The following is a 12964-nucleotide window of genomic DNA, read 5'->3' on the forward strand; positions in this document are numbered from 1 at the left end:
TGTGGTTTGTGGTTTTGTGTGGGCTAGATGTTTAGGGAAGAGGTGGCTCTGATGACCATGTTAGTTTGGGAAGCGTTCCTACTCCTCGATGAGAAGCCGCGTATGGTTTATATTAATGTGCGGCAAAACAGCCATGCCTTGGCTTACAAGCAAGAGGAGACCGATCACATGCGATCAGGTCGTTACGAGAGAATCTCCTGGACAGCTACGAGAGAGGGAGATAGAAGATATGTCAGTTGAGATTACAAGTAGAGATAAACGTAAATTCTAACAGCACTCACCCTAATGTACTAGTTGAGTTCCAAAGATCCGGGAAGAGGAACGGTGATGTGGAGCTGCTAGAGGTACAACATATGCGAGGTCACATAGTTCTGGATTTGGAGACGAAGGAGATGCATACCCATAGTGGGAGGTCCTTGTTGATGGAGATCGACCATGAAAGTTCTCTGATAGGAATTAAGTTGTAGAAACCAAGTAAGGTAGCCAAAATATATATATTTGTTGCAGTAAGTAAGGTAGGACAAAAAAATATCACGTAGAAACTAAGCCTTCACAAAAATTAAGCTGCCATATACTCCCTCTGTTCCAAAATATAAAAACGTTTTTCACATTAGTATAGTGTCAAAAACATTCTTATATTATGGGATAGAGGAAGCATATATTTGTTGTGATCGATCATTGAGTTGGGATGTCTCACGGGATGAAGACTTTTAACTACTCCCTTCGTTCCGAATTACTTGTCTTAGATTTGTCTAGATACGTAGGTATCTAGCATTAAAATAAGTCTAGATACATCCGTATCTAGACAAATTCAAGACAAGTAATTCGGAACGGAGGGAGTACATGCTTGGGCCTGCGTATTTTTTCGAAAAGGAGGAATACCCCCGGCCTCTGCATCTGGACGATGCATACGGCCACTTATTATAACACAAGACCTTACAAAGTCGTACAACAGTAAGACCAAAGCCACCATCTTCGCAACCTCTGTCGCTACTCCTATCTAACTGATGAAGGGGCGCTGATGGTCTGGGCGTAATACCAAACAGACCTCGCAGCCAAACCTAACATCTGAGACCTGAGGTCCCAACCAGGACTCCTTCCGGGTATGGGCACCACCGGGCTTGGGCCTGCGTATATCACCGATAAATTTGTGTACGTCCCACACGGTGCCTACCTGGTCGATATTGGAAATGTTTTTTTATAGTATCAGAAAGATGTGTACGTAAGCTCAAAAAAAGAAAAAAGATGTGTATGTTGTTCAGATATAAGATGGAAAATCCTATACGATGCACGATGGGTCAAGTTGTAGAGGCTTCGCACAGGCTTCACGAGCGAGCGACGCGATCCGGGCTGGCCGATCCCGATTTTGGGAACCATAAACAGCCATGCCTTGGCTTACAAGCAAGAGGAGACCGATCACATGTGATCAGGTCGTTACGAGAGAATCTCCTGGACAGCTACGAGAGAGGGAGATAGAAGATATGTCAGTTGAGATTACAAGTAGAGATAAACGTAAATTCTAACAGCACTCACCCTAATGTACTAGTTGAGTTCCAAAGATCCGGGAAGAGGAACGGTGATGTGGAGCTGCTAGAGGTACAACATATGCGAGGTCACATAGTTCTGGATTTGGAGACGAAGGAGATGCATACCCATAGTGGGAGGTCCTTGTTGATGGAGATCGACCATGAAAGTTCTCTGATAGGAATTAAGTTGTAGAAACCAAGTAAGGTAGCCAAAATATATATATTTGTTGCAGTAAGTAAGGTAGGACAAAAAAATATCACGTAGAAACTAAGCCTTCACAAAAATTAAGCTGCCATATACTCCCTCTGTTCCAAAATATAAAAACGTTTTTCACATTAGTATAGTGTCAAAACCATTCTTCTATTATGGGATAGAGGAAGCATATATTTGTTGTGATCGATCATTGAGTTGGGATGTCTCACGGGATGAAGACTTTTAACTACTCCCTTCGTTCCGAATTACTTGTCTTAGATTTGTCTAGATACGTAGGTATCTAGCATTAAAATAAGTCTAGATACATCCGTATCTAGACAAATTCAAGACAAGTAATTCGGAACGGAGGGAGTACATGCTTGGGCCTGCGTATTTTTTCGAAAAGGAGGAATACCCCCGGCCTCTGCATCTGGACGATGCATACGGCCACTTTATTGATTATAACACAAGACCTTACAAAGTCGTACAACAGTAAGACCAAAGCCACCATCTTCGCAACCTCTGTCGCTACTCCTATCTAACTGATGAAGGGGCGCTGATGGTCTGGGCGTAATACCAAACAGACCTCGCAGCCAAACCTAACATCTGAGACCTGAGGTCCCAACCAGGACTCCTTCCGGGTATGGGCACCACCGGGCTTGGGCCTGCGTATATCACCGATAAATTTGTGTACGTCCCACACGGTGCCTACCTGGTCGATATTGGAAATGTTTTTTTATAGTATCAGAAAGATGTGTACGTAAGCTCAAAAAAAGAAAAAAGATGTGTATGTTGTTCAGATATAAGATGGAAAATCCTATACGATGCACGATGGGTCAAGTTGTAGAGGCTTCGCACAGGCTTCACGAGCGAGCGACGCGATCCGGGCTGGCCGATCCCGATTTTGGGAACCATCCAGCCGGGTTTTTTCCGGTTTCAGGAACTTTCTATTTCTATTTCTTTTCTGTTTTTTTCTTTTTCTATTTCTTTTCTGTTTTTTTCTTTTTCTCCTTTTTCGCTTTTTTATTTCTTATTTCTTTTTTTTCCTTTTTCCTACTATCTTTTAAATGTTTGTGTTTTTCAAAAATTGTTCACTAATTTCAAAATATGAGTGTGTTTCCAAAAATCAATCATGTATTCTAATTTATTCGGGAGTTTCAAAAAATGATCATGTTTGCAAAAAATGTTAATGTTCCCAAAATGTCCCCGTTTTAGAAAATTGTTCACAAATTAAAAAAGTACTCGTTTTTCAGTTCTATTCAGTGAGTTTCAAAAAAAAATCCGTTATAAAAAATGTGCATGGTTCAAAAAGTTGGTCACGTTTTCAAAAAAAATAATACATTCAAAAAATGATCCCTTTTTAAAATATATTCATATAATAAATAATCACAATTTGTTCACAAAATTTGGAAAGTGTCTGAGTTTCATGAAACATTCATAGTTTTGAAAACAAATATTTTTTGTAAACATGAACTGTTCCCAAAATTTGGAAAGCGTCTGAGTTTCATGAAAATTCATAGTTTTCAAAAATTGTTCGCAAATTTCCAAAAATGCTTGTGTTTCCCAAACTGTTCACAAGTTCAAAATGGTTTGTGAGCTATAAAATTTGTTCACGTTTGCAAAACAATTTTCACGATATTTAAATTTGTTCAGGAATTCAAATAATGTTCTTGAAAAAATGGGTTCCTGTTAAAATTTATTCACGAATTAAAAACTTTTCATGTTTTCAAAATTTGTTCACAAATTTATATATTTGCATTTTCAAATTTGGTTTGTGAGTTTCAAAAAAAAGTTTCTGTTTAAAAAAATGTTCACGTTTTCAAGTGCTGTTCAGAATTTTAAACCTTATTCCCAGATTTAAAAAGTATTTTTTTAAAAAAATGTTGAGATTTTTTTAAAAACAATCATATTTGAAAAAGTGTCTGCATTTTCCAAAATATTCGTTTTTGAAAAAAAGTTTGTGTTTGAATTTTTGAAAGTTTCAGATTTGCCGCTGCCCTTAGTTCTTATAGTCTCGTGCTGATGTATAGCCAGTATCTGTTATTAACTCCCGTGGCTAACAACGCTCGCAACAGAAGATTAGATCTTGTGACAGAATCCAAGCGAGTGCTTTACCTTTTTGTGGATTTTAGCCCTACAGGGCCGAAGCTGGTATACAATGGCCTTCTCGCGGCACCTCTAATGGGCCAGCCCAGTTGCGCCTGCGCTTGTGTGTCGCGGCTCTGTTTGATACAAAATGCGTCAAATAGGAGGTCCCGATCAGCATGGCTAATTTGATTTAATCTCGATGGCTACATCATAGAGGCCCACATGTTCTTTTGTTGGTGAAGAAGAGTCTTCTTTCGTGGCAATAGTTCAAATGATGGATTTTCTTTTAGAACTAGTTCAGATGATGGATGTGTGCTGTATTTCGCATAGCATAGATACATTCATAGTGATTGACTAGTATCCAAAAGCACCTTCTGGAGGTAAAACTGGGCCAAGTGCAAACATTTTTTTAAATACATTTTTTCCAAATTTGCAAACATTTTTTGACAACACGATTATATTTCCAAATTTACAATTCTTTTTTTGAAAAACTATAATATATTTTGTGTTTTATAAGGTTATAAAAAGAAAGAGAAAAATAAAAGTAAAACCGAAATAAAACAACCCAAAAAAATGAAAAAAGGTCAAAACCTTCTAGAAAGTTTCCTACCAATCAGGACGGATCCCCAAACCAGATATACTTTTATGAAAATAGAATCTGTCGCTTAAAATGGCATGGGAATTTATTTTTGCATCAAAATTATGGATATCTATTAATCAACTATAATCCAATTACAATATGCGAGTAGAGTTTTTCTTTTGAGAACAAAAGGAAAGTCCAAACATTTTTACAATTTTTTTGTTTAAGTATGAACACTTTTATATAGCTGTGAACATTGTTTGACAACACAATAATTTTTTATAACTGTAAACATTTTCAAAAATATTGAACACTTTTTGCAGTTCCGAAGATTTTTTTAAGTGCATTTTTTGCTTTTAGAATATAAAAAGAAAGGGAAAAATAGAAAACCTGAAATAAACCTTAGAAAAATGAAAAAAATCAAGAACATTCTAAACAATTTCAAAAGGTTAGGACGGTTCCCAAAATCGGAAGCTGTAGTAGGTTCGCCACCTAAAATGGGTCAGCCCGTTTACATCATTGGCTCTCCCTCGTCTGCGCCGAACGACAACTATTTGATGCTTAATGTGTCAAATAAGAATCACCATGATGCGCCGCCTTCTGCCTTCGCTGCCGGAGAATACCCAGCTACTCTGCCTCATGTGGCTGTTGTGTATGGAGGCAACACTCTAGATGAGGATCTGCCGCTCCCGGTGGTGGGGCGACAGAGAAGAACCCGGGCAGCCGCTCCACGAGGTGACAAGCCGGTAGATGGTGTAGTCACTGCAACATAGAAAACTGATGCTTGGGAGAATTTAGCCCTAAATAAAAGTTATACTTTTCTGAAAATAAAGAGGTTTAATTAATTTATTTCATGGTTTGTGAATTTATTGTTGCATCGAAATAGGGGAGCTTTATTAATCAACTATAATTCAATTACAATATGCGAGTAGAATTTCATTTTCAAAACAAAGAAATAAAAATGTTCCTTGCTTCAGGGACGCTTGTAGTTTCACTCAATTTGATGGGCCGCTTCCAGTAAGGCGCATGGGGCTCAATTTCATGGGCCGCCGCAGTAGAAACCTATTACCTCTCTCAAAAGAAATAAAAAAAATCACACGAGAGAGATCAGAAAAGAAGCTGCTTTGCTTTGTCAAATAATCTACTCCTCCATGGAAAAGGAAAAGAAGCTGCTTTGCTTGCTTCTCCACCTGATGCTTTACCCACCTCCGGCTGACAACGAGTACCCTGTGTGGCATTACTTCCCAAATCCCAATCCCTTCAGGCTCCAGGTCTTCGCCAGCACCGCCATCGCCCCCGCCGCCACCGTCTGCTGGTATTTGTCGCCGCCGACTGCTGTGCCGTGCAGTGCATCCCATCATTCTCAAAGGTTGGTGACGTAGTGTTGTGCTTGATGTAGTTAGTTAATGTTCAAGTTTTATTTCCTTGCCTCTGGCTGCTACTTTAAACTCACTTTAATTTCCTCTAATTGTAATCACAACGGAAGGCCAGCAAGTTGAACAATAATGGCGATGGTGTTGGATGCTTTTGCATCCTACATCGGGGACTACCTCAAGCAGGTGGTACAAGATGAGCTCGGAACGATGCTGGGCGTCTCCGGCGAGATCGACAAGTTGGGAGACAAGCTTCAAGACCTCAAGAACTTCCTCGCTGATGCTGATAGGAGGAATATCAGCGACGAGACTGTCCAGGTCTGGGTGGGGCAGCTCAAGCGCGCCATGTACGAAGCTGCTGACATCCTCGACCTCTGCCAGCTCAAGGCCATGGAGAAGCGTTGGCCATCCTCTGCAGAAGCTGGGTGTTGCAATCCCTTACTCTTTTGCATGCGGAATCCCTTCCATGCTCGTGAGATCGGCACCCGCATCAAGGCGCTCAACCAGAGGCTTGATAACATAAAGCAGCGCAGTGCTGCTTTCAACTTCATCAATCTTGGGTCCTATGAGGATTGTCATAGCAGCAATGTCCACATCTCTCGTCATGGCAATCCTAGCCGGGAGACATCTGGGGAGCTCAACCTGTCCAGTGTGGTTGGGGACAAGATCGAAGAAGACACAAGCGCACTGGTGGCCCAAATCACACGCTCTGGAAATGAGGTCAGCAACAACATTATGGTGGTCGCTATCGTAGGTGTTGGTGGGATTGGCAAGACCACCCTCGCCCAGAAGGTCTTTAATGACGAGGCCATCCAAGGTGACTTCAGCAAAAAGATATGGTTGAGTGTCAACCAGAACTTTAGTGAGGTTGAGCTGCTGAGAGGAGCCATCATTGAAGTCAGAGGAGACGCTCGGCCAGTTGGAAATGCAAAGGCCACGCTTCAACGAACCCTCAAGGAAGCCTTGATTGGCCACAAGACCTTCTTGATAATGGATGATGTTTGGAACTATAGAGCATGGGAGGATGTGCTCAAAGCGCCGTTAGTCAATGCTGCTGCTCCAGGCAGCCGTGTTCTCATCACTACTAGAGATGAAGGTGTAGCCCGAGGGGTGTCAGCTATATGGCCATACCACCACGTCGACACATTAGCACCCGACGATGCTTGGTTATTGTTCAAGACGCAGGTCTGTATGCAATTAAACATCAATATCTTTATCAAGCAAATAATCTCTCTACATTTACTTATTAATAGTATAAAGTAGTTCTTTTAGAGAAATGTTAGGATGCTTCCAAATTAATCAGGTGTGGTATAAATGGCTTATATGTACTACTACCTTAAGTGGCTGTCAATAACTTCACATGGCTAGTTTCTCTACCACCTTAATCTGATGTTACTTTGCTAGTGCCAAAAAAGCATTGTGCTAGACAAGGAAATATATCACTACAAAATTTTGTCAATTATGAATTTTAGGTGACGGGGAGATGGATAACTTCGTGTGACGAGTTTCTATCACAATGACGAGAGTACTGCAAAAATAAGGAAGATAATAAATATTATATGATTTTACTAAATCTGAGTGCAAGTTTCTATCACAATGACGAGAGTACTGCAAAAATATATTTCTTGGAATATATTGTTGTTGCCTAGGTATGAAGTAAAGTTTTAAATGGGCGTTGATTATGTGTCTGGCCACCGCTTTACTCTTTTATGACCAAACCACATGCTTAAGTGCACATTAAGCGCTAGGCATTTTGCTATCGCTTAGAGCCTGGCGCGCCTTTTTCTAATATTGGTATAAAATATGTATTTTATTTGTGGAATTCATATCGCAAATATTTGTATGTAGGAGCAAGATAGGTAAATGCATTTATGACATTTTTTGACATGTACATTCTGTGATTTGAATATTTACATTGTCAAACCTAGCATAATAAATGGACAGATAAATCAATTAGTATTCTTGTCTCTTAGAAGGTAAATTTGAGTGCCTTAAAGGAGCTTGGTTCATAATTAATTAACTGTAGCTGTCCCTTGTATTGCATGTTCGCAGGTACACTCAAGTGAGATAGATGAAGACCACATCAATATGCTAAAGGATATCGGACTGAAAATTATACAAAAATGTGGTTTCTTACCAGTTGCCATTAAAGTAATGGGAGGACTCTTGCGTGAAAGAGGGGGGCTACGGCATGACTGGCAGCAGGTTTTGGATGATTCTAAATGGTCAACAACTAAAATGCCCGATGAGCTCAACCACACGGTATACTTAAGCTATGTATATATGCCTTCCTACCTGAAGCAGTGCTTTCTGTACTACTCTCTTCTTCCTAAAAGTAGAATTTTTACTATGGATGAAGTTGTTGCAATGTGGATTAGTGAAGGATTTATTCATGGAAATTCTAATGATTTAGAAGAATTGGGAACAAATTACTACAAGGAGTTGATATCTAGGAACCTTATAGAGCCAGATAAAGCGTATGCTCATATATGGGTTTGCAGCATGCATGATGTTGTTCGCTCATTTGCTCAGTATATGACTAAAGATGAAGCACTCGTGGCTCAAGATGGAGACAATGATATTCTTTCTAAACTTAGTTCACAAAACTTTCTTCGGTTGTCCATAGAAGCTAACCAATCACAATCAGGTGAACTTGATTCAAAATCTCTACAGGTGCAGAAATCAATGAGAACATTGATCTCAACTATCCAGATTAAGATGAAGCCTGGTGATTTATTGGCTACTTTTTCTAGTTTGCGGACTCTGCATATGGAATCTTCAGATATGGCTGTATTGCTGGAATTGTTGCATCAACTCAAGCACCTGAGGTATCTAACACTAGTAAATGCGGATATATCTGTACTTCCAGGAAACATTGGCAAGATGAAACTGTTGCAATTCCTTGACCTTCGTGGATGTACAAGATTGGTGAATCTTCCTGATAGCATTGTGAAGCTTGGCCAGTTGAGGTTCCTTTCACTTCCCGAAGCATGTATGGTACCTAGAGGGTTTAGTGGTCTGACAAATATGAGGAGACTACGTATGTTTCGAGCCCACATGGATGGTGATTGGTGCAGTTTGGATGAGTTGGGTCCTGTTTCCCAACTCAGACTTCTTGGATTAACTGAATTAGAGAATGTATCTGCTACCTCGTTTGCTGCTAATGCTAGGCTCAGCGAGAAGATGCATCTTATCAGGCTACTCCTGCACTGCACCAGTAGATTGGGAGATGATGTGTTGGTCAAAGAGAAGGATGGTGTCTCTGAGGAAGAGCAACAACGAATTGAGAAGGTTTACGATAAGCTCTACCCTCCACCTGGTGTAGAAGTTCTTCAAATCAAGGGGTATTTTGGCCGGCAACTCCCGAGCTGGATGATGTCCACATCAGTGGTGCCCCTCAACAACTTGAAGACTATATTGTTTCATGATCTGGCTTGTTGCGCACAACTTCCCAATGGGTTGTGCCAGCTCCCCGGTCTGGAGGTTCTACAGGTCTCTCGTGCTCCATGCATCAAACATGTGGGGACTGGATTCTTGCATGCGGCAACAGCTTCATTTCCAAGGTTAAATGAAATGATCTTGTATGGAATGGTGGAATGGGAGGAGTGGGAGTGGGAGGAGAAAGTAAAAGCCATGCGCCGTTTGAAGAAGCTTGTGCTCAAAAAATGCAGACTGAGGCATGTTCCTCCAGGCCTTGCATCCAATGCAAGCTCATTGAAAATATTATGTCTACAACATGTCAAGTACCTCAGCTACATTGAGAGCTTTCCTTCTGTTGTTGAGCTTACAGTGAATGGATGCCCTGACCTGGAGAGGATCACCAATTTCCCCAATCTGCAGATGCTTACCATCGTGAACTGCCCAAAGTTGAAGGTGCTGGAGCAGATTGCTTCACTCGAGAGGCTGATCCTGGAGGATTACACCATGTTAAAACTCCCAGAATACATGCGAGACATAAAGCCAAGGCATTTCCAGCTATTCTGCAGGCTATGGTTGCTCTCTTCGATAGCCGCGGGACAATCTGGCACTGAGTGGGACAAGTTCAGCCAAGCGGAGCATGTCAAGGCATATGCACGTGATGGAGACAACTCAAGAAAATGGTATGTTTTGTACACGAGAGGAGACAACTGCAAGTTGGATTCAAATATTAGCAGCTCTACCATATTTGAAGGTACGGAAAATCAAACATATGTAGAAGCTTTGTCTTAAATTGTTTGAGCACTCTTTTTGCCAGTTTATAAATTCTTTTGATTTTATTTATGCTTTTTGTACCCTCCTATTGCATAAATTCCTAGTTTATACTGCATGCTGCTCGGATATATTCTGTACCCTCCTATTGCATGTTGCCTAGTGTTTGTCTTCTTACTTGTTCTTCTAGGTTTTCTTGAGTTTAATATATCTAGATAGTATCATTTAACTAGTTTTGTGTTTTTCTTTCCATCCAGAAACCTTATCATCTTCTATGGTGGATGCACAAGGATTTGACTCTCTGTACAAAATGAGAAGTACCTTCAGTTACGTCTGCAACTTCCTGACAGCATTGTGAAGCTTGGCCAGCTGAGGTTACTTTCACTTCCCGAAGCATGTACGGTACCTAGAGGGTTTAGTGGTCTGACAAATATGAGGAGACTATATATGTTTCGAGCCCACATGGATGGTGATTGGTGCAGTTTGGACGAGTTGGGGCCTCTTTCCCAACTTATAGGTCTTGGATTAATTGAATTGGAGAGTGTATCTGCTGCCTCGTTTGCTGCTAATGCTAGGCTCGACAAGAAGACGCATCTTATCATTCTACTCCTGCACTGCAGCAGTAAACTGGGAGACATCTCAGAGGAAGAGCAACAACGAATTGAGAAGGTTCTCGATAAGCTTTGCCCTCCACCTGGTGTGGAAAAACTTGAAATCAATGGGTATTTTGGCCGGCAACTCCCGAGCTGGATGATGTCCACATCAATGGTGCCCCTCAACAACTTGAAGACTATATTTTTTGATGATCTGGCTTGTTGCACGCAACTTCCCAATGGGTTGTGCCAGCTCCCCAATTTGCATTTTTTACTGGTCTCTCGTGCTCCATGCATCAAATATGGGGGACTGGATTCTTGCAGGCGACAGCAGCTTCATTTCCAAGGTTAAATGTATTGAAGTTGCTCAAGATGGTGGAATGGGAGGAGTGGGAGTGGGAGGAGCAAGTACAAGCCATGCGCCGTTTGGAGAAACTTGTGCTCATTAACAGGGCCGGGCCTATAGTTGTAGAAAGTGTGCAGCCCGCACAGGGCCCCTAATTTTTTGGGGCCCCAAAATTTGTATATAGGCCTAGTATTTTAAAAAAACTGTCATAACAGGCCCTGGGCCGCTAGGTGCTGGACGCAGTGGCGGCGTCAGGTTCTAGAGGGTGGGTATTCATTTTGGAGGAGGGTATTCATTTTGCCCAAGTCATCACTGTTTTGCAAAAAAAAATCGCTTGTTTTATATAAAATTTCAATGGTTTGTCAAAATCTTGGGTATTCAACCGAATACCCAAAAAGACCCCTGACGCCGCCCCTGGCTGGACGCTGCTGCTCATCTGCTCAATGAATGTTCCTTAAATAAAGGCAGCTTGATGCCTCGGTCGAGAAAGAAACGGGGTCATCGGTCACAAAGGAAAAAAAGAGATCGTGGACTAGATCAATCGCAAAACCGTAATAGCAGGTGCGGCGGCGTCGTTACAGGAAACGGGATCGTCTCCTTCGCGGCTTCGCCCCTCATGCCTAGCCTTCAATCGTATCGCCTCATGCCTTCAGCCCTCATCGTATAATCGTATAGATCGGCAAGCCGCAAGCAATTCATGCCTCTGCAGTTGTTGCCTTCCTCTCCTAAGTTCTAGACTCGTCGCCTCGTCGGATCAATCTCGCCTCGTCAGATCGACCGGCGACCGACTCCAGGTGCTTCACACCTTCAAGTGCTTCACACTTTCAAAACAGGTAGCCTGCCTCAAACGAGTCCTTTATAATTATTTTCGGCTCCTACTCCTAATTTCTAATTTCATAAATCCTAATTAACTTTTGACAGGGATCGTTAGAGATCGGTTCTTACCTCCTTGGTTAAACAACACAGTGTAGTATTATGCAAACGGGAGTTGAATAGGTATGCTTTTTTACATATCTAATTATTATGTAAGACACTATACCATATACTCCCTCCGTTATAATAGCTCATTAGTTCATTTTAGTAAAACAGGGCCCCATTTTTGAGTTCGCACAGGGCCCCGGAATTTACCGGCCCGGCCCTGCTCATTAATTGCAGACTGAGGCATGTTCCTCCAGGCCTTACCTCCAATGCAACCTATTTGAAAAAATTAGGTCTAGAACATGTCAAGCACCTCTGCTACATTGAGAGCTTTACTTCTATTGTTGACCTTAGAGTGATTGGATGCCCCGATCTGCAGAGGATCACCAATCTCCCCAATCTGCAGAAGCTTGCCATCGCCAACTGCCCAAAGTTGAAGGTGCTGGAGCGCATCACTTCACTCGAGAGGCTAGCCCTGGAGGATTACATCATGGAAAAACTGCCAGAATACATGAGAGATATAAAGCCAAGGTATTTGCAGTTATTCTGCAGGCTATGGTTGCTCTCTGCGGTAGCTGCGGGACAATCTGGCACTGAGTGGGAAAAGTTCAGCCAAGTGGAGCATGTCAAGGCATATGCAGGTGATGTAGACAACCAAAGAAAATGGTACGTTTTGTACACCAGAGGAGACAACTGCAAGTTGGATTCAAATATTAGCCACTCTACTGTGTTTGAAGGTAAAATTATATATACGAACTTTGCCTTAATTTGTTTGGGCGCTTTGACTCTGTTGGTTTATAAGTTCGTTTCATTTTATCCCCCGCCTTTCAACCATATATATGTGCTGCATGATGAATGGATATATTATGTACGGGACATGCAACTAATTAAGTTTTAGCCACACAGATGTACATATGGGTTGTTTAACTTATGGCTACCACTTATGGGCTGACCAACTTTGCATCCGCACATTAGTTTTGACGCTCTGTTCGTGCTGCGCCATCGCCCACCCTCTGAGTTCCATCGCCATCACAGCAGAGACACGTATCCACTACGCTAGGGCGCCTCCGCTCTGACGTGCACTGGCAAGGAGTGTTAGGATCGGGAAAAAAAGACTCTTTAGGGCAGCCGGCCAACACGGCCGGCGGACGAACCCTAG

The 12964-nt window shown here is 41.8% G+C and overlaps 1 protein-coding gene across 1 annotated transcript; it reads left to right on the forward strand.

The window, feature by feature from the left end:
* Nucleotides 1-5892: 5892 nt before the first annotated feature.
* Nucleotides 5893-11148, forward strand: LOC125528220 (disease resistance RPP13-like protein 4). The gene is made up of 3 exons (XM_048692720.1): nt 5893-6945; nt 7813-9931; nt 10206-11148. Exons 1-3 carry the CDS (start codon nt 5893-5895, stop codon nt 10304-10306), a joined length of 3273 nt encoding a protein of 1090 aa, XP_048548677.1. The 3' UTR covers nt 10307-11148.
* Nucleotides 11149-12964: the final 1816 nt, after the last annotated feature.

This window comes from Triticum urartu, unplaced genomic scaffold (genome assembly GCF_003073215.2).
Source record: "Triticum urartu cultivar G1812 unplaced genomic scaffold, Tu2.1 TuUngrouped_contig_4721, whole genome shotgun sequence".
Taxonomy (NCBI): domain Eukaryota; kingdom Viridiplantae; phylum Streptophyta; class Magnoliopsida; order Poales; family Poaceae; genus Triticum; species Triticum urartu.